General features: G+C 40.0%; 1 protein-coding gene across 2 annotated transcripts in view; it reads left to right on the top strand.

Moving 5' to 3' along the window:
- The window catches only part of LOC130924478 (transcription factor COE3-like), a 97,383-nt gene extending 79,724 nt beyond the window's left edge, over window positions 1-17,659 (top strand). The window contains exons 12-16 of one of the 2 annotated variants that reach the window (XM_057851087.1): window positions 6,584-6,649; window positions 6,741-6,918; window positions 10,249-10,431; window positions 12,829-12,942; window positions 17,516-17,634. In XM_057851087.1, the coding sequence (XP_057707070.1) occupies window positions 6,584-6,649; window positions 6,741-6,918; window positions 10,249-10,431; window positions 12,829-12,942; window positions 17,516-17,547 (573 nt within the window). In that variant the 3' untranslated portion in view covers window positions 17,548-17,634. Of the gene's footprint in view, window positions 1-6,583; window positions 6,650-6,740; window positions 6,919-10,248; window positions 10,432-12,828; window positions 12,943-17,515 lie in introns of both variants that reach the window. The other variant, XM_057851088.1, reaches the window with a different exon arrangement.
- The last annotated feature ends 1,158 nt before the right edge of the window (window positions 17,660-18,817 follow it).

Below are 18,817 nucleotides of genomic sequence, written 5' to 3'. Positions count from 1 at the left end.
GCATTTCCGGGTCATTTCCTGTTGATTTTGGGACAGTTCCTGTACGTTTGGGTTATTTCTTGTTGATTTTAGGGCATTTCTAGGTAACTTCATGTTCATTATTGGTCACTTCCGGTACATTTGGATCATTACATGTAGATTTTACGGCATTTCCGGGTCACTTCCTGTTGATTTTGTGTCATTTCCTGTATGTTTGGATAATTTTCTGTTGAGCTTACGGCATTTCCAAGTCATTCCCTTCTAATTTTGGGTCACTTCCTGTTGATTTGAGGGCATTTCTGGGCCATTTCCTGTTGATTTTGGGTCACTTTACGTATGTTTAGATCCTTTTCTGTTGATTTTAAGGGAGTTCCAGGTCACTTTCTGTTCATTTTGGGTCACTTCCTCTAAGTTTGGATGATTTTCTGTTGAGTTTAGGCCTTTTCTGGGTCACTTCCTATTGATTTTATGGCTTTTCAGCTCACTTCCGGTACATTTGGATCATTTCCTGTAGATTTGATGGCATTTCCGGGTCATTTCCTGTTGATATTGGGACACTTCCTGTACATTTGGGTTATTTCTTGTTGATTTTAGGGCATTTCTCGGTAACTTCCTGTTCATTATTGGTCACTTCCGGTACATTTAAGTCATTATATGTAGATTTTACGGCATTTCCGGGTCTTTTCCTGTACTTTTGTATAATTTTCTGTTGCGTTTACACATTTCCAAGTCACTCCCTGTTAATCTTGGGTCACTTCTAGTACACTTCATCATCATCATCATCATTTCCTGTTGATTTTAGGGCATTTCTGGGCCATTTCCTGTTGATTTTGGGTCATTTTACGTACGTTTGGATCATTTCCTGTTGACATTAGGGCATTTTCGGGTCACTTCCTGTTTATCTGTCTTATCCTGTTGATTTTGGGCCATTTCAGTTCACTTCCTGTTCATTTTGGGTCTCTTCCCATACTTTTTGGATAATTTCCTTTTGATTTTAAGGCATTTCCAGGTTACTTCCTGTTGATTTTGGCGCATTCCCGGTTCACTTCCTGTTGACTTTAAATGGAGATTTTTTTTTTGTCTGACTAAAAAAATGTTAGGATTGAACAGTCACGTGTTTGTGGGAGTGCCTTTAAAAATCTGAAGTTTTGGCAGAATTGAGTGTTTCGGGCAAAATTTGGATTTTTTTTAAATTTATTTGCAAATTATGTGACAACAACTAGCTTTTTTTGAACATTTGAAATGTTATTGCCATTGCAAATCAATGTTTTTTTGCTTTTTTTTTTTTTTTTGTGCATAACTTGAACATTATATTTTTTTTGCGATGCGAAAACCCGTGGTCGGTCTGGCCGAGGCGCTCGCGAACAGGAAGCGACACCTGCGTACACGCGCGTCGCCACCTCGACGCCCCCCCCCCCCCCCCACCACCACCCTATAAACGCTTCCACACCCCGCACGTGAGAATAAGAGGAAAGCATAAATATTCATGGCAGGGAAGAGGCGAAGGCCGGCCGCGACGACGACGCGACCCGCGCCGGCGATTAGCATCAATTTCCGAAGAAAGGGCTTTTGTGGCGTGTCGCCGTTTGATGAATGACTTCAATTTGGCAGCCGCGTCGACTGTCACGGCGCATCTGCCCTCGCCGCCGCCAAAGGCAATCCGCCGCCTCCGCAATCCACAAATGCGCACACGTTCGCCGTCAACTTTCACCTCACGACACGGGCGTCCGCCGCCTCGGTTTAAACGGGACGAGGGGTGTCAAACTGTCTGCCCCGGGGCCGATCCGGCCCACCGCATCATTTTGCGTGGCCCGCTACATCCATCGACTGCATGTTTTGTTGCGAAAACAAAATAAAATAAAAAATAAATTAAATGAAAATATCCATAGTCCTAAAATGGAGAATTATTGGTTTGTATGCTTTTTTTTTTTTTTTATTTCCCCATTTTGTCTATTTTATTTTTATTTTGATTATTTAAAAATATAAACTTGGAAAATAAGTATATAAAAAATGTTAACTTTTTATGAATAATAATAAAAAAGTTTAAAAAATATTTTAAAAATTTATTTGTATGGATTTTTAATTAAATCCAAAATTATTTCCCCTACCGTTTTGTTTATTTAAAAATAAGATGAACATGAAAAATAAAACAATAAATATATCAAAAGAAAAAAAATCTTTCTTTTTTAATAATTAACAAAAATTAGACATTTAAAAAAAAAAAAAGGCCAAATTTACCAATATTTAATATTTACTTTTTTTGTTTATATAAAAAAATACATTAATAAGTCATAAATTTATGAAAAGGAAATATTTATTTATTATTTTAATTGAGAAAAAAAATAATTAAAAATGTATGTATATAAATAAGTAAAAAGTAATAAAATAAATATTTTTTTAATTAAATAAGAAAATATTTTTTCCTCCACCGTTTTGTTTATAAGATAAACAGGAAAAATAAATTAATATATAAAAAGAAAATGTTTGCCTCTTTTAATAATGAAAAAATAAATAAATACATTTTAAAAAATACAATACTTACCAATACAATATTTACTTTTTTGTCAATTTTTTTGACTCAAGAGGATATTTGTTTTTCATGATTTTAATCAAGAATTAAAAAAGACTATATTTACCCATTTTAAATATTTATCTTTTTTGTTTGTTATTGTTTAAAGTCATAAACTTATGAAAACAGAATATTTGTTGATCATTGTTTTATTTCAGAAAAAAATTAAAAGAATAAATAAAACAAAAAAATTTTAATTAAAAAAATCTGAATAAGTAGTTTTTTTTTCCTTTAATGAAATGAATTTAAGTGAATAAATAAATAAAAATGTTATATAAATATAATATAAATAATTAAAAAATAATTTATTAGAATAGTTTTTTTTTAATGAAATCCACAATTGATTCCCCTCTGTTTTGTCTATTTAAAAGTTGTAGAAAAATAAAAGATAAACATAAAAAATAAATTAATATAGAAAAAGAAAATAAATCTTTACCTTTTTAAATATTTTTTTAAAGACATTTTTTAAAAAAAATAAAATATTTACCATCATTTAACGCTGACCTTTTTCTGTTTTTAAAGAATTTTTTAAAAAGTACATTTAGATTACACTTAAGAGAATATTTCTTTCATGATTTTAATTGAGAAAAAAATAAAAATGAAAAAAAAATTACTGTTTTCCATCCATTTATTTTTAAACTGGAAATTTATTAAAAATTACAAATCTTTTTTTAAATTTTTTTTTTTTATGAAAAACATTTAAATAAATTTAAAAATGTATGCAAAAATATTTATTAGTATAGATTTTTAATTAAATCCAAAATTAGTTTTCCCCCTATTTAGTTTATTAAAAGTTGTAAAAAAATAAAAGATGAAAAATAAATTAATAACATCTATTTTGTTCATATATATTTATCTTTTTAATCATAAAAAAAAAGACATTAAAAAAAGGCAATATTTACCTATATTCAATATTTACCATATTTTCTTTATCAAAAAATATTTTAAAAAGAGAATATTAGTTGTTTTTTTTAACTGAGAAAAAAATGAATTAAAAAATGTATATATATATATATATATATATATTTATATATATATATAAATAACTGGAAATTTATTAAAAATTAAAAATCTTTTTTTTTTCCCTTTAATGAAAAAAATTTAAATAAATTTAAAAATGTATGTATAAAAGATAAATAATTTATTAGTAGAGTTTTAATTAAATCCAAAATTAGTTTTTCCCCCTTTTTTGTTGAAAGTTGTAAAAAAAAAATAACAGATGAAAAATAAATTAACATCTATTTTGTTTATATATTTTTATTATCTTTTTAATAATAAAAAAGACATTTTAAAAAAGGCAATATTTACCTATATCTAATATTTAACCCATTTTCTTTATCAATTTTTTTTTAAAGAGAATATTAGTTTATTTTTTAACTGAGAAAAAAAATGAAAAAAATATATATATATATAAATATATATATATATATATATATATATATATATATATATATATATATATATATATATATATATATATATATATATATATATATACATATTGGATTTTTTTTTAAATTAATCTTTTTTTCCCTTTCATGAAAATAATGTAAATAAATTTAAAAATGTATGTATAAATATTATATAAATAATTTATTTGTATACATTTTTTATTAAATCCAAAATTAGTTGTAAAAAAAATAAGATGAAAAATGAATTAACATCTATTTTGTTTATACATATTTATTATCTTTTTAATAATAAGACATTTTAAAAAGAGGCAATATTTACCTATATTTAATATTTACCCTATTTTCTTTATTTTAAAAAGAGAATATTAGTTTTTTTAACTGAGGGAAAAAAATGAATTAAACAAAATATATATATAATATAAATATTTTCTGCTTTTTATTCCATATTGAAATGGATTGGACGTCTTTGGCCGTCCGTCTAAAAGATGACGATGGCATGCCTTCTCTTCTCTTCTCTACTCTTCCAGTTGAAAGCCATTGGACGTCTACGGCTGGCGATTTATCTTAGTTAAGAGCTCCTCCTCGACACCTCATTAAGAGGAAAAAGAGGAGGAGGAGGATGTGCTTTGTTTATGACTGCGTTGGGAATCCCATTTTCCACTGCTTTCGTGCCATTCCTTGCTCAATGCGTCTTCAATTCCTCAACAAATTGGCACATGGGTCACTTCTCTACCTCATTCTGGACCATTTTCAGGTCACTTCCTGTTGATTCTGGAGGACTTCCTATTCATTTGAGGGCATTTTCAGGTCACTTCCTGCACTGAAAAAAAATAACTGCTGGATTTACTTGATAAAATCATTGTAACAATTTGCACTTACCGTATTGGCCCGAATACAAGAAGTGACCTGTAAATGCACCCAAATCAACAGGAAGTGGCCCAGAAGCAACAGGAAGTGACCTGTAAATGCCCCAAAACAACAGGAAGTGGCAAAAAAATCAACAAGTGACCCAAATTGATCAGGATATGACCTAGGGATGCTCCAAAATCAAAAGGAAGTGACCCAAAAACAACAGGAACTGGCCAAAAAAAATCAACAAGTGATCTTTAAATGCCCCAATAAATAAGGAACAGGAAGTGACTTCTAAATGCCCCAAAATCAACAGGAAGTGACTTCTAAATACCCCAAAATGAACATGAAGTCATCCAAAATCAGCAGGAAGTGACCCCAAATCAACAAGAAATGACCTGTAAATGCCCCAAAATCAACAGGAAGTGACCCCAAATTAACAGGACGTGACCTGTAAATGTCCCCAAATCAACAGGAAGTGGCCCAGAAGCAACAGGAAGTGGCCCAAAATCAATAGCAAGTGGCCCCATATCAATAGGAAGTGACCTAAAATCAACAGGAAGTGACCAAAAATCAACAAGAAGTGACCAATAAATGCCCCAAAATCGACAGGAAGTGGCCCAAAATTAACAGGAAGTGACCCAAAATGATCTATGACTGACTGCACCAAAATTAAAAGGAAGTGACATGTAAATGCCCCAAACTTAAAAGGAAAGTGACCCCAAATTAATAGGAAGTGACCTGTAAATGACCCAAAATCAACAGGAAGTGACCAAAAATCAACAAGAAGTGACCAATAAATGCCCCGAAAATCGACAGGAAGTGACCCAAAATAATCAGAAAATGATCTATGACTGACTGCACCAAAATTAAAAGGAAGTAACATGTAACAGGAAGTGACCCCAAATTAATAGGAAGTGACCTGTAAATGCCCCCCAAAACAACAGGAAGTGGCCCAAAATCGACAGGAAGTGGCCCAAAATTAACAGGAAGTGACCCAAAATGATCAGAAAATGATCTATGACTGACTGCACCAAAATTAACAGGAAGTGACGTTTAAATACCCCAAACTTAACAGGAAGTGACCCCAAATTAATAGGAAGTGACCTGTAAATGCCCCCAAATCAATAGGAAGTGACCCAAAAACAACAGGAAGTGACCAAAAATCAGCAAGAAGTGACCAACATATGCCCCAAAATCCATAGGAACTGACCCAAAATGATCTATGAATGCATCAAAACTAAAAGGAAGTGGCCCAAAATCAACAGGAAGTGACGTGTCAAGTTGATTTGTTGAATTTAAATGGAATAATAACAGACAGAAACTCTGGTTCTGGCACCTCAATAACACTCTAAAGCAATTTAAAAACATATAATTTCATAGTATTTCAATGATAGATACAGTAGGTTGATTTTAAAATAATGCTTTATATGGAACAGACACATTAGATGATATTATATTGAATGCGACAGCTTTCAATTCAAAGCCCCTTGGAGTGGGAATGCAAGACGAGCATTGGGGGAAAATGAGACGGAAGCTGTAATACCCAAGGGAAGGCCAGCAGAGGCCTCCACCTTCCCGCTTCTTTTCCTCGGGGACTCCGGCTGGTCAACACCAATTTCTTGGATCTTGTTCATACCTCATTTTGTGGTGCCGAATCCAACTCTGACATGATTTTTTTTTTCTGAAAACATGTTTTTTTCTGCAATGCTAAGCGATATTTTCAACCTATTCTTCTGTTTTCCTTCTCCTGCTCCTGTTTCCCCATGTACAGGAAGTGCTGTTGAAGCGAGCGGCCGACCTGGTGGAGGCGCTGTACGGAATGCCGCACAACAACCAGGCGAGTCGGGCCGTCAGAGATCGCAAGATTTTCATCGACCGTGACTCGGACGGTATTTGAGTGACCTTTGACCCCCACGTTCCCCTCCCAGGACATGATACTGAAGCGAGCGGCCGACCTGACGGAGGCGCTGTACAGCGGCGTCCCTCGCGGCCACGGCCAGCTGCCGTCGCTCGGCGGCGCGGCAGCACACTCGGGAATGATGGGAGTCAACTCCTTCGGCGGTCAGCTGGCCGCCAACATCTCGGAAGCGTCGCAGGCCGACCAGGGTGAGTCAAATGATTTGGGATCACTTCCTGTTGATTTTGGGTCACTTCCTATTGATATTGGGGTGTCCCCAGGTCATTTCCTGACCATTTTGGATCACTTCCTGTTGATTTTGGGTCACTTCCTGTTGATTTTTTTATCACTTCCTATAAATGATGAATGATTACAGGTCACTTCCTCTTTATTATTGGTGACCCAAAATAAAAAGACATGACTCGTAAACCTCCCGATCTCAATAGGAAGTGACCTACAAATCTGCCAAACACAACAGGAAGTTACCCAAATTATCAACAGAAAGACTCATAAACATCTCCATCTCAGTGACCCAAAATCTAAAGGAAGTGACCCACATCACTCCGAAACTCAACAGGAAGTGACCCAGAAATCCCCCAAACTCAACCAGAAGTGACCCAAAACCCTCCAAACGCAACAGGAAGTGACCCAAAATTAAAAGCAAATGACTAATAAACCTCCCTAACTCAACAGTAAGTGACCCAAACCCTTCCAAAATCAACAGGAAGTAACCTGTAAATGCCCCAAAATTAACAGGATGTGACCCAAAATCAACAGGAAGTGACCCCAAATTAACAAGTGGCCCAAAATGATCATAAAATGACATAGGCATGCCACGACTTTGATAGGACATGACCAAAACCCAACAGAAAGTGATCTGTAAATGCCCCAAAACTAATCAACAGGAAGTGGCCCAAAATCAACAGGAAGTGACCCAAAATGACCAGGAAATGACTTTGGGATGCCCCAATATCAATTGAAAGTGACCCAAAATCAACAGGAAGTAACCTGTAAATGCCCCAAAATTAACAGGAAGTGACCCAAAATCATCAGGAAGTGACCCCAAATGAACAAGTTGCCCAAAATGATCAGAAAATGACATAGGCATGCCAAGACATTGATAGGACATGACCAAAAACCAACAGAAAGTGATCTGTAAATGCCCAAAAATTAACAGGAAGTGGCCCAAAATCAACAGGAAGTGATCAGGAAATGATTTTGGGATGTCCCAATATCAATTGAAAGTGACCCAAAATCAACAGGAAGTAACCTGTAAATGCCCCAAAATTAACAGGAAGTGACCCAAAATCAACAGGAAGTGACCCCAAATTAACAACAAGTGGCCCAAAATGATCAGTAAATGAAATAGGCATGCCACGACTTTGATAGGACATGACCAAAACCCAACAGAAAGTGATCTGTAAATGCCCCAAAACTAATCAACAGGAAGTGGCCCAAAATCAACAGGAAGTGACCCAAAATGATCGGGAAATGACTTTGGGATGCCCCAACAACAGGAAGTGACCCAAAATCAACAGGAAGTAACCTGTAAATGCCCCAAAATTAACAGGAAGTGACCCAAAATCAACAGGAAGTGACCCCAAATCAACAGGAAGTGGCCCAAAATGATCAGAAAATGACATAGGCATGTCAAGACATTGATTGGACATGACCAAAAACCAACAGGAAGTGACCCGGGAATGCCCCAAAATTAACAGGAAGTGGCCCAAAATCAACAGGAAGTGATCCAAAATGATCAGGAAATGATTTTGGGATGTCCCAATATCAATTGAAAGTGACCCAAAATCAACAGGAAGTAACCTGTAAATGCCCCAAAATTAACAGAAAGTGACCCAAAATCAATAGGAAGTGCTTAGAGTTTTTTCTCGGAGTGCTCAAATGGATTGGACGTCAATTACTGACAAACTCCCAAGTCACAGGGTTCAAAAGGATGATTGGACGCCACGCATCTATCATTGTCAATGGCACTGAAGCAGATACAGTGGGGCAAATAAGTATTTAGTCAACCGCCAATTGTGCCAGTTCTCCTACTTGAAAATATTAGAGAGGCCTGTAATTGTCAACATGGCTAAACCTCAACCATGAGAGACAGAATGTGGAGCGAAAAAAAAACAGAAAATCACATTGTTTGATTTTTGAAGAATTTATTTCCAAATTAAAGTGGAAAATAAGTATTTGGTCACCTACAAACAAGCAAGATTTCTGGCTGTCAAAGAGGTCTAACTTCTTCTAACGAGGCTCCACTCGTTACCTGTATTAATGGCACCTGTTTTAACTCATCATCGGTATAAAAGACACCTGTCCACAACTTCAGTTAGTCACACTCCAAACTCCACTTTGGCCAAGACCAAAGAGCTGTCGAAGGACACCACAGACAAAATTGTAGACCTGCACCAGGCTGGGAAGACTGAATCTGCAATAGGTAAAACGCTCGGTGTAAAGAAATCAACTGTGGGAGCAATTATTAGAAAATGGAAGACATTCAAGACCACTGATAATCTCCCTTGATCTGGGGCTCCATGCAAGACCTCACCCCGTCAAAATGATAACAAGAATGGTGAGCAAAAATCCCAGAACCACACGGGGGGGACCTAGTGAATGACCTACAGAGAGCTGGAACCACAGTAACAAAGGCTACTATCAGTAACACAATGCAGCGGCGGGGACTCCAATCCTGCACTGCCAGACGTGTCCCCCTGCTGAAGCCAGTACACGTCCAGGCCCGTCTGCTGTTCGCTAGAGAGGGTTTGAATGATCCAGAAGAGGACTGGGAGAATGTGTTTGGAGGAGAAAGAATGCCGAATTGCATCCGAAGAACACCATACCCACTGTGAAGCATGGGGATGGAAACATCATGCTTTGGGGCTGTTTTTCTGCAAAGGGACCAGGACGACTGATCCTTGTAATGGAAAGAATGAATGGGGCCATGTATCGAGAGATTTTGAGTGAAAATCTCCTCATTGAAGATGAGACGTGGCTGGGTCTTTCAGCATGACAATGATCCCAAACACACAGCCAGGGCAACAAAGGAGTGGCTTCATTTCAAGGTCCCGGAGTGGCCTAGCCAGTCTCCAGATCTCAACCCCATAGAAGGGAGTTGAAAGTCCGTGTTGCCCAACGACAGCCCCAAAACATCGCTGCTCTAGAGGAGATCTGCATGGAGGAATGGGCCAAAATACCAGCAACAGTGTTTGAAAAGCTTACAGAAAACGTTTGGCCTCCGTTATTGCCAACAAAGAGTACATAACAAAGTATTGAGATGAACTTTTGGTATAGACCAAATACTTATTTTCCACCGTGATTTGCAAATAAATTCTTTAAAAATCAAACTGTGATTTTTTTCCACATTCTGTCTCTCATGGTTGAGGTTTACCCATGTTGACAATTACAGGCCTCTCTAATATTTTGAAGTGGGAGAACTTGCACAATTAGTGGTTGACTAAATACTTCTTTGCCCCACTGTAATGGGTGAACTATCAAAATTACCAGCTGAAATGTTTAATTTTTGTCTTTGTCAGGGTACTCACGGAGCTCCAGCAGCGTTTCCCCTCGCGGTTACGTGCCCAGCTCCACGCCGCAGCAGTCCAACTACAACAGCATCACGTCGTCCATCAACGGCTACGCCGCCGCCATGAGCAACCTGGCCGTGCCCGCCTCGCCCGGCTTCATCAATGGCGCCGGCTCCAACCCTGCCTACGCCAGTAAGTGGCTCGCCAGCCAAAGTGGAATTTGACATTTTCCAGTTTGAGAAGGTGACAGGATGCCAGCCTCCCACTTCAAATGGATTGGACATCTTCTCGCAAGAAAGCCATTTCAATTCGTGACAAGCACGAAAAGACCTGTCATCGCTCCTACCGACATAATTTCAGAGTAGCCATGTTGGTAGGGGCAATGTCCCTATCAAAGTCAATGCATTCACCTTAAGGAAGTAACCTGTAAATGCCCAAAAATCAACAGGAAGTGACCTGGAAATGTCCCTAAAGGAAAAGGAAGTGACTACAAAATGACTCCATTGATTTTAGCACATCGATTTTAGGACATTTACGGGTTACTTCCTGTTGATTTTTGAGTTACTTCCCGTTTATTTGGCGACATTCTTGAGTCACTTCCTTTTCAGTTACCCAAAACAAACAGGAAGTGACCTGGAAATGCCTAAATCTCAACAGGAAGTGACCCGTAAATGCCCCAAGAGGAAAAGGAAGTGACTCATTTGATTTTAGGGCAATGATTTTAGGACATTAACAGGTTACTTTCTGTTGATTTTGACTGACTTGCCATTTATTTGGCGCCATTCTTGAGTCACTTCCTTTTTAGTTACCTGAAATCAACAGGAAGTGACCTGTAGATGCCCCAAAGTCAAAAGGAAGCGACCTGTAAATGCCTCAAAAGGAATCGGCAATGACTCCTTTTATTTTAAGACAATTACAGGTTACTTCTTTTTGATTTTGCGTCACTTTTGGGGACATTCTGGAGTCACTTCCTGGTCAGTAACCTAAAATCAACAGGAAGTGACCTGGAAATGCCCCCATTTTCAATAGGAAGTGACCCGTAAATGCCCCAAAAGGAAAAGGAAGTGACTCCAAAGTGACTCCATTGATTTTAGGACATCGATTATAGGACATTCACGGGTTACTTCCTGTTGATTTTGACTCACTTCCCATTTTTTGGCGACATTCTTGAGTCACTTCCTTTTCAGTTACCCAAAACAAACAGGAAGTGAGCTGGAAATGCCTAAATCTCAACAGGAAGTGACCTGTAAATGCCCCAAGAGGAAAAGGAAGTGACTTATTTGATTTTAGGGCATCGATTTTAGGACATTAACAGGTTACTTTCTGTTGATTTTGACTCACTTGCCATTTATTTGGCACCATTCTTGAGTCACTTCCTTTTTAGTTACCCGAAATCAACAGGAAGTGACCTGGCAATGCCCAAATCTCAACAGGAAGTGACCGGTAAATGCCTCAAGAGGAAAAGGAAGTGACTCACTTGATTTTAGGGCATCGATTTTAGGACAGTTACGGGTTACTTCCTGTTGATTTTGAGTCACTTCCTATTTATTTGGGGACATTCCCAAGTCACTTCCTGTTCAGTAACCTAAAATCAACAGGAAGTGACCTGTAAATGCCCCGAAATCAACATGAAGTGACCCGTATATGTCTCAAAAGGAATCGGGAGTGACTCCTTTTATTTTAAGACAATTACAGGTTACTTCTTTTTGATTTTGAGTCACTTTTGGGGACATTCTCGAGTCACTTCCTGTTCAATAACATCAACAGGAAGTGACCTGTAAATGCCTCAAAAATGAAAAGGTGACTCAATTGAATTGACATTCACAGGTTACTTCCTGATGATTTTGAGTCCCCTGCTATTCATTTGAAGACATTCTCTAGTCACTTCATGTTCAGTAACTTAAAATCAACAGGAAGTGACCTGTAAAGGCCCCAAAATTAACAGGAAGTGGCCCGTAAACACCCCAAAGGTAAAGGAAGTGACTTAAAATCAACAGGAAATGTTGATTTTGAGTCGCTTCCTATTCATTTGGGGACATTCCTAAGTCACTACCTATTAAGTAACCTAAAATCAACAGGAAGTGACCTGTAAATGACCCAAAATTAACAGGAAGTGACCCGAAAACACCCGAAAAGGAGAAGGAAGTGACTCAAAATCAACCAGAAATGTTAATTTTGAGTCACTTCTTATTCATTTGAAGACATTCTCAAGTCATTTCCTGTTCAGTAACCTAAAATAAACAGGAAATGACCTCCAAATGCCCCAAAATCAACAGGAAGTGACCTGTAAATGCTCCGAAATTAACTCATTGATGCTGTCCAATCCATCTAAAGTGGGAGGGCTGAAACGAAGTCACCTAATATTCACAGCAAGTTGAGTCTTGAAGAGTATGTGTTTTGCCCAGCATCGGCACGTTATTTCTTCAATACCAATATTGGTGCAACTCTAGTATTTATTGCACGGTTTTGCCGCTTTGGTCGAGTTATGGATCAACTTTTCCCAACGTAGGCGTCCCGTCCTCATCCGTAGCCGCCCGCGCACTTCCTCCTTCCTCACCCGTGGTCTTCCTCTTCTTCCCGCTCTCGTAGGCGTGCGTTCTTTCTCTCCCGTGACTAAACAGAAGAGCGCCTTCGCCCCCGTGGTGCGGCCGCAGAGTTCCCCGCCCCCCGCCTGCGGCTCCAGCAATGGCGGCAGCCTCCAGGGTGAGCATTTAGCCCCTCCCCCTCTTCGAGTCCAAAAGTTGATCCATAACTTGCGCGGAGCCGTATTAATCGTCAACTTTTCCGAAGTCGGGGGTTGGCTCGGTGAGTCGGCGTTTTTTTTTTATTCACAGTAAGTGACCGGAAATCCCCCAAACTCAACAGGAAGTGACCGAAATCAAAAGGAAATGACTCAAACTCAACAGGAAGTGACCAATAAACAGGAAGTGGCCCGGAAATCCCACACACTCAACCAGAAGTGACCCAAAACCCTCCAAAAGCAACAGGAAGTGACCCAAATTATCAACAGGAAATGACTCATAAACCTCCTTTACTCAACACTGTGACCCCAAATATCAACAGGAAATGACTCATAAACCTCCCTAACTCAAAAATAAGTGACCCAAAACCCTCTAAAGTCAACAGGGAATGACCAAAAATCAAAAGGAAGTGACTCATAATACTCCAAACTCAACAGGATATGACTCCACTCAAAAGGCAATGACTCGTAAACCTTCCAAACTCAACAGAAAGTGACCAAAAATCAAAAGGAAGTGACTCATAAAACTCCAAAACTCAACAGGATGTGACCCGAACTCGAAAGGCAATGAATCGTAAACCTCCCAAACCCAACTAGAAGTGACCTACATATCTCCCAAACTCAACAGGAAGTGACCAATAAAAAAGGAAGTGACCTGGAAATCCACCACACTCATCTAGAAGTGACCCAAACCCTCCAAACGCAACACTGAGTGACTCAAATTATCAACAGGAAATGACTAATAAACCTCCCCAACTCAAAAGTGACCCAAAACTCTCCAAACTCAACAAGAAAAGATCAAAAATCAAAAGGAAGTGACTCATAAACCTCCCAAACAGAACAGGAAGTGACCTGAACTCAAAAGGGGGACTCGTAAACCTCCCAAACTCAACAGGAATTGACCCAAAAACCTAAAGGAAGTAACTCATAAACCTCCCAAACGCAACAGGATGTGACCCGAACTCAAAAGGCAATGAATCATAAAACTCCCAAACTCAACTGAAAGTGACCTGAACTCAAAAGGCAATGGCTTGTAAACCTCCCAAACTCAACCGGAAGTCACCCAAAACCCTCCAAACTCAACCGGAGAAATGACCCGAAATGAAAGGAAAATGGCTCATAAACCTCCCAAACTCAACCGGAAGTGGCCCAAAATCAAAAGGAAATGACTCATAAGCCTCCCCAACTCAAAAGTAAGTGACTCAAAACTCTTCAAACTCAACAGGAAGTGATTAAAAATCAAAATGAAATGACTCATAAACCTCACAAACGCAACCGGAAGTGACCCAAAACCTTCCAGACTCATCAGGAACTGACCCAAAATACAAAGGGAATGGCTTATGAACTTCACAAACTCAACCAGAAGTGACTCGAAATCAAATGGAAATGACTCATAAACTTCCCGAACTGAACCAGACGTGGCCCAAACCCTCCAAACTTAACCGGAAATGACTCATAAACCTCCCAAACTCAACCGGAAGTGACCCAAAACCCTCGAAACTCAACAGGAAGTGACCCAAAATCAAAAGGAAGTGACTCTTAAACCTCCCTAACTCAACAGAAAGTGGCCCAAAACCCTCCAAACTTAACTGAAGTGACACAAAACCCTCCAAACTCAACCAGAAATGATTCAAAAAACCCTCCAAACTCAACCGGAAGTGACCCGGAATTTCCCTTAACTCAACTGGAAGTGACCCAAAGCCCTCCAAACCCAACTGGAAATGACCCAAAAACCCTCCAAACTCAACTGGAAGTGACCCAAAACCCTCAAAAACCCACAATTGTCCCTTAATCAACAGGAAGTGACCCATTATTAACAGAAATTGACCCGGAAGTCCCCCAAACTCAACCGGAGGTGACCCCAAACCCTCCAGCTCAACCAGAAGTGACTCAGAAATCCCCCAAACTCAACCGAAAGTGACAAAAAAACCTCCAAACTCAACTGGAAGTGACCCAAAACCCTCAAAAACCCACAATTGTCCCGAAATCAACAGGAAGTGACTCGTTAATAAAAGAAAATGACCCGGAAATCCCCCAAACTCAACCGGAGGTGACCCCAAAAACCCTCCAAGCTCATCCGGAAGTGACCAAAAACCCTCACCAAACTCAATAGGAAGTGACAAAAAACCCTCCAAACTTAACCAGAAGTGACCCAAAACCCCCCAAACTCAATAGGAAGTGACCCGGAAATCCCCCAAACTCAACCGGAAGTTACCCAATACCCTCCAAACTCAACTGGAAATGACCCAAAACCCTCAAAAACCCACAATTGTCCGTAAATCAACAGGAAGTGACTCGTTATTAAAAGAAAATGACCCGGAAATCCCCCAAACTCAACCGGAGGTGACCCAAAAACCCTCCAAGCTCAACCGGAAGTGACCCGGAAATCCCCCAAACTCAACCGGAAGTTATCCAATACCCTCCAAACTCAACTGGAAATTACCCAAAACCATCAAAAACCCACAATTGTCCGTAAATCAACAGGAAGTGACTCGTTATTAAAAGAAAATGACCCGGAAATCCCCCAAACTCAGCCGGAGGTGACCCAAAAACCCTCCAAGCTCAACCGGAAGTGACCAAAAACCCTCTCCAACTCAGCCAGAAGTGACTCGGAAATCCCCCAAACTCAACTGGAAGTGACCCAAAATCCTTAACTCAACAGGAAGTGACCCCCAAACCCTCCAAGCTCATCTGGAAGTGACTCAAAATCAAAAGGAAATGACTCATAAACCTCCTAAACTCAACAGGAAGTGGCCCAAAACCCTCCAAACTCAACTGGAAGTGACCCAAAACCCAACAAACTTAACAGAAAGTGACTTGGAAATCCCCCCAACGCAACCGGAAGTGACCCAAAACCCTCCAAACTCAACTTGAAGTGATCCAAAACCCCACAAACTCAACAGAAAGGGACTCAGAAATCCCCCAAACTCAACCGGAAGTGACCCAAAACCCTCTGAATTCAACTGGAAATGACACATAAACCTCCCAAACACAACAGGAAGTGACGCCAAACCCTCCAAACTCAACCGGAAGTTACTCAAAACCCTCCAACTCCTCTAGAAGTGACTCGGAAATTCTCCAAACTCAACCGAAAGTGACCCAAAACCCTCCAAACCTAACAGGAAGTGACCCAAAACCCTCTAAAATCAACCAGAGGTGACCCAATACCCTCCAAACTCAACAGAAGGTGACCCGGAAATCTCCCAAGCTCAACTGGAAGTGACCCAAAATCCTCAACTCAACCGGAAGTGACCCCAAACCCTCCAAGCTCATCTGGAAGTGACCCAAAATCAAAAGGAAATGACTCATAAACCTCCCAAACTCAACAGGAAGTGACCCCAAAAAAAACAAATTCAACAGAAAGTGACTCAGAAATCCCCCAAACTCAACCGGAAGTGACCCAAAACCCTCTGAACTCAACTGGAAGTGACCCAAAACTCCCCAAACTCTACAGAAAGTGACTCAAATCCCCCAAACTCAACTAGAAGTGACCCAAAAAAAAAAAAAACTCAAACGGAAGTGACCAAAAAAAAAACCAAACTCAACCGAAAGTGACCCAAAACCCTGCAAACTCAACCAGAGGTGACCCAATACCCTCCAATCTCAACAGAAGGTGACCCTGAAATCTCTCAAACTCAACTGGAAGTGACCCAAAATCCTCAACTCAACCAGATGTGACCCTAAACCCTCCGAGCTCATCCGGATGTGACCCGAAATCAAAAGCCAATGACTCATAAACCTCCCAAACTCAACAGGAAGTGGCCCAAAACCCTCCAAACTCAACTGGAAGTGACTCAGAAATCCCCAAACTAGCGACCCAAAACCCTGCAAACTCAACCATAGGTGACCCAAAACCCTCCAAACTCAACTGGAAGTGACCCAAAACCCCCCAAACTCAACAGAAAGTGACTCAGAAATCCCCCAAACTCAACCGGAAGTGACCCAAAACCCCACAAACTCAACTGCAAATGACACATAAACCTCCCAAACTCAACAGAAAGTGACTCAGAAATTCCCCCAAACTCAACCGGAAGTGACCCAAAACCCCCCAAACTCAACTGGAAGTGACCCAAAACCCCACAAACTCAACTGCAAATGACACATAAACCTCCCAAACTCAACAGGAAGTAACCCCAAACCCTCCAAACTCAACCAGAAGTGACTCAAAACCCTCCAACTCATCTAGAAGTGACTCTGAAATTCTCCAAACTCAACCGAAAGTGACCCAAAACCCTCCAAACCCAACCTGAAGTGACCCAAAATCCTCCAAACTCAACCGGAAGTGACCCAAAACTCCAAACTCAACTGGAAGTGACCCAAAATTCAAAAGAAAGTGACTCGTAAACCTCCCAAACTCAACAGAAAGGGACCAATGAACAGGAAGTGAAGTGACCTGGGAATTCCTCAAATTCATGAAAAAGTCACACATTTGAAATGGGAGGGTTGACAGCAAATGAACACACGTATCGGTATCAAATTAAAATGTTTATATCGTGAAAGCTAAAATACCAATTTTTGTGTTTTCCCCTCTCGCAGCGATGGCCGGTCTCATCGTCCCGCCCATGTGATATCCCGAGCCCCGCCCCCCCTCACACGGCAGAGTACTCCGAGCCTCCGCCTACAAGGTCGCGTGACCGCCGACGTCACCTCACGGACCGCCCCCTTCCGACGTCGTCTCCGGCCAATCGGGCGCTCGAGCGCTTCTGTATGTTTGCATGACGCTTGCCGGAATTCCGCCGACGTTCCGTACATGACGGGGAGGGAAAAATCTCCAATTCGTCCTGCAATTCCTGGCCCGAACGGGTTTTCCCGCGGCAGCCAATCAAAAGTCTTCCAGCGTTTTGGTCAACGTGGAAGAAACTTCAAGTAAAAAGCGGCTGGTGAAAATTTTTTTTTTTCCTTCTTCTTGCTGTTAACGTGCTTCTTTTTCTGCGTCTTTGATGTCGGTAATCTCCATTCAAACTTTGTCGTCTTTTGGATATTGTAAAAAAAAGAAAAAGAAAAGGTTTTTGTAAAAAAAAAAAAAAAAATGTTCTAAACATGTCCACTTTTTGTAAACAGATTTTGTGTCACACAAACACACACCAGCTAAGCTAAATAAGAACAATAAGTGTTTATTGTGGTGTTTTCCAATGAAATGTCTTTAAACTAGTTGCCGGCAGCAGACGTCCAATCCGCTTCGAGGGTTGGCAGCAACCTTATTGTCACGATACTAAAGTTTTCAACTCAATATCGGTACTCAAAACCAATCCAAAAATCCACATCTACAAATTCCCCAAAATGAACAGGAAGTTGCCTCATATCAACAGGAAGTGACCCCCAAAATCCTTAAACCAACAGAAAGTGACCCCAGAATTCCCCCAAATCAACAGGAAGTGACCTGAAACCAACAGGTAGTGAATCTAAAATGTCCCTAAACCAACAGGAAGTGACCAAGTACACAGATCAACATGAAGTGACCCAATATCAACCGGTAGTGACCCCAAAATGTCCCTGAACCAACAGGACGTGACCCCAGGATGGCCCAAAATCAACAGGAAGTGACCTTGAAATGCCCCAAATCAGCAGGAAGTGACCTCAAAGTGCCCCCAAATCAACAGGAAGTGACGTGAAATCAACAGGAAGTTAACTGCAATGCCCCCAAATCAAGAAGTGACCCAATATCAAAGGGAAGTGACCCCGACGTGCCCCCAGATTAACAGGAAGTGACCGGAAATCAACAGGACGTGACCCTGTAATGCCCCTTAATCAACAGGAAGTGACCCAATATCAACAAGTGGTGAACCCAAAATATTCCTAAACCAACAGGAAGTGACCCGGTACAGCCCCCAAATCAAC

Source organism: Corythoichthys intestinalis, chromosome 11 (genome assembly GCF_030265065.1).
Source record: "Corythoichthys intestinalis isolate RoL2023-P3 chromosome 11, ASM3026506v1, whole genome shotgun sequence".
NCBI classification, from domain to species: Eukaryota; Metazoa; Chordata; class Actinopteri; order Syngnathiformes; family Syngnathidae; genus Corythoichthys; species Corythoichthys intestinalis.
This window is presented reverse-complemented; position numbering and strand designations above follow the sequence as displayed.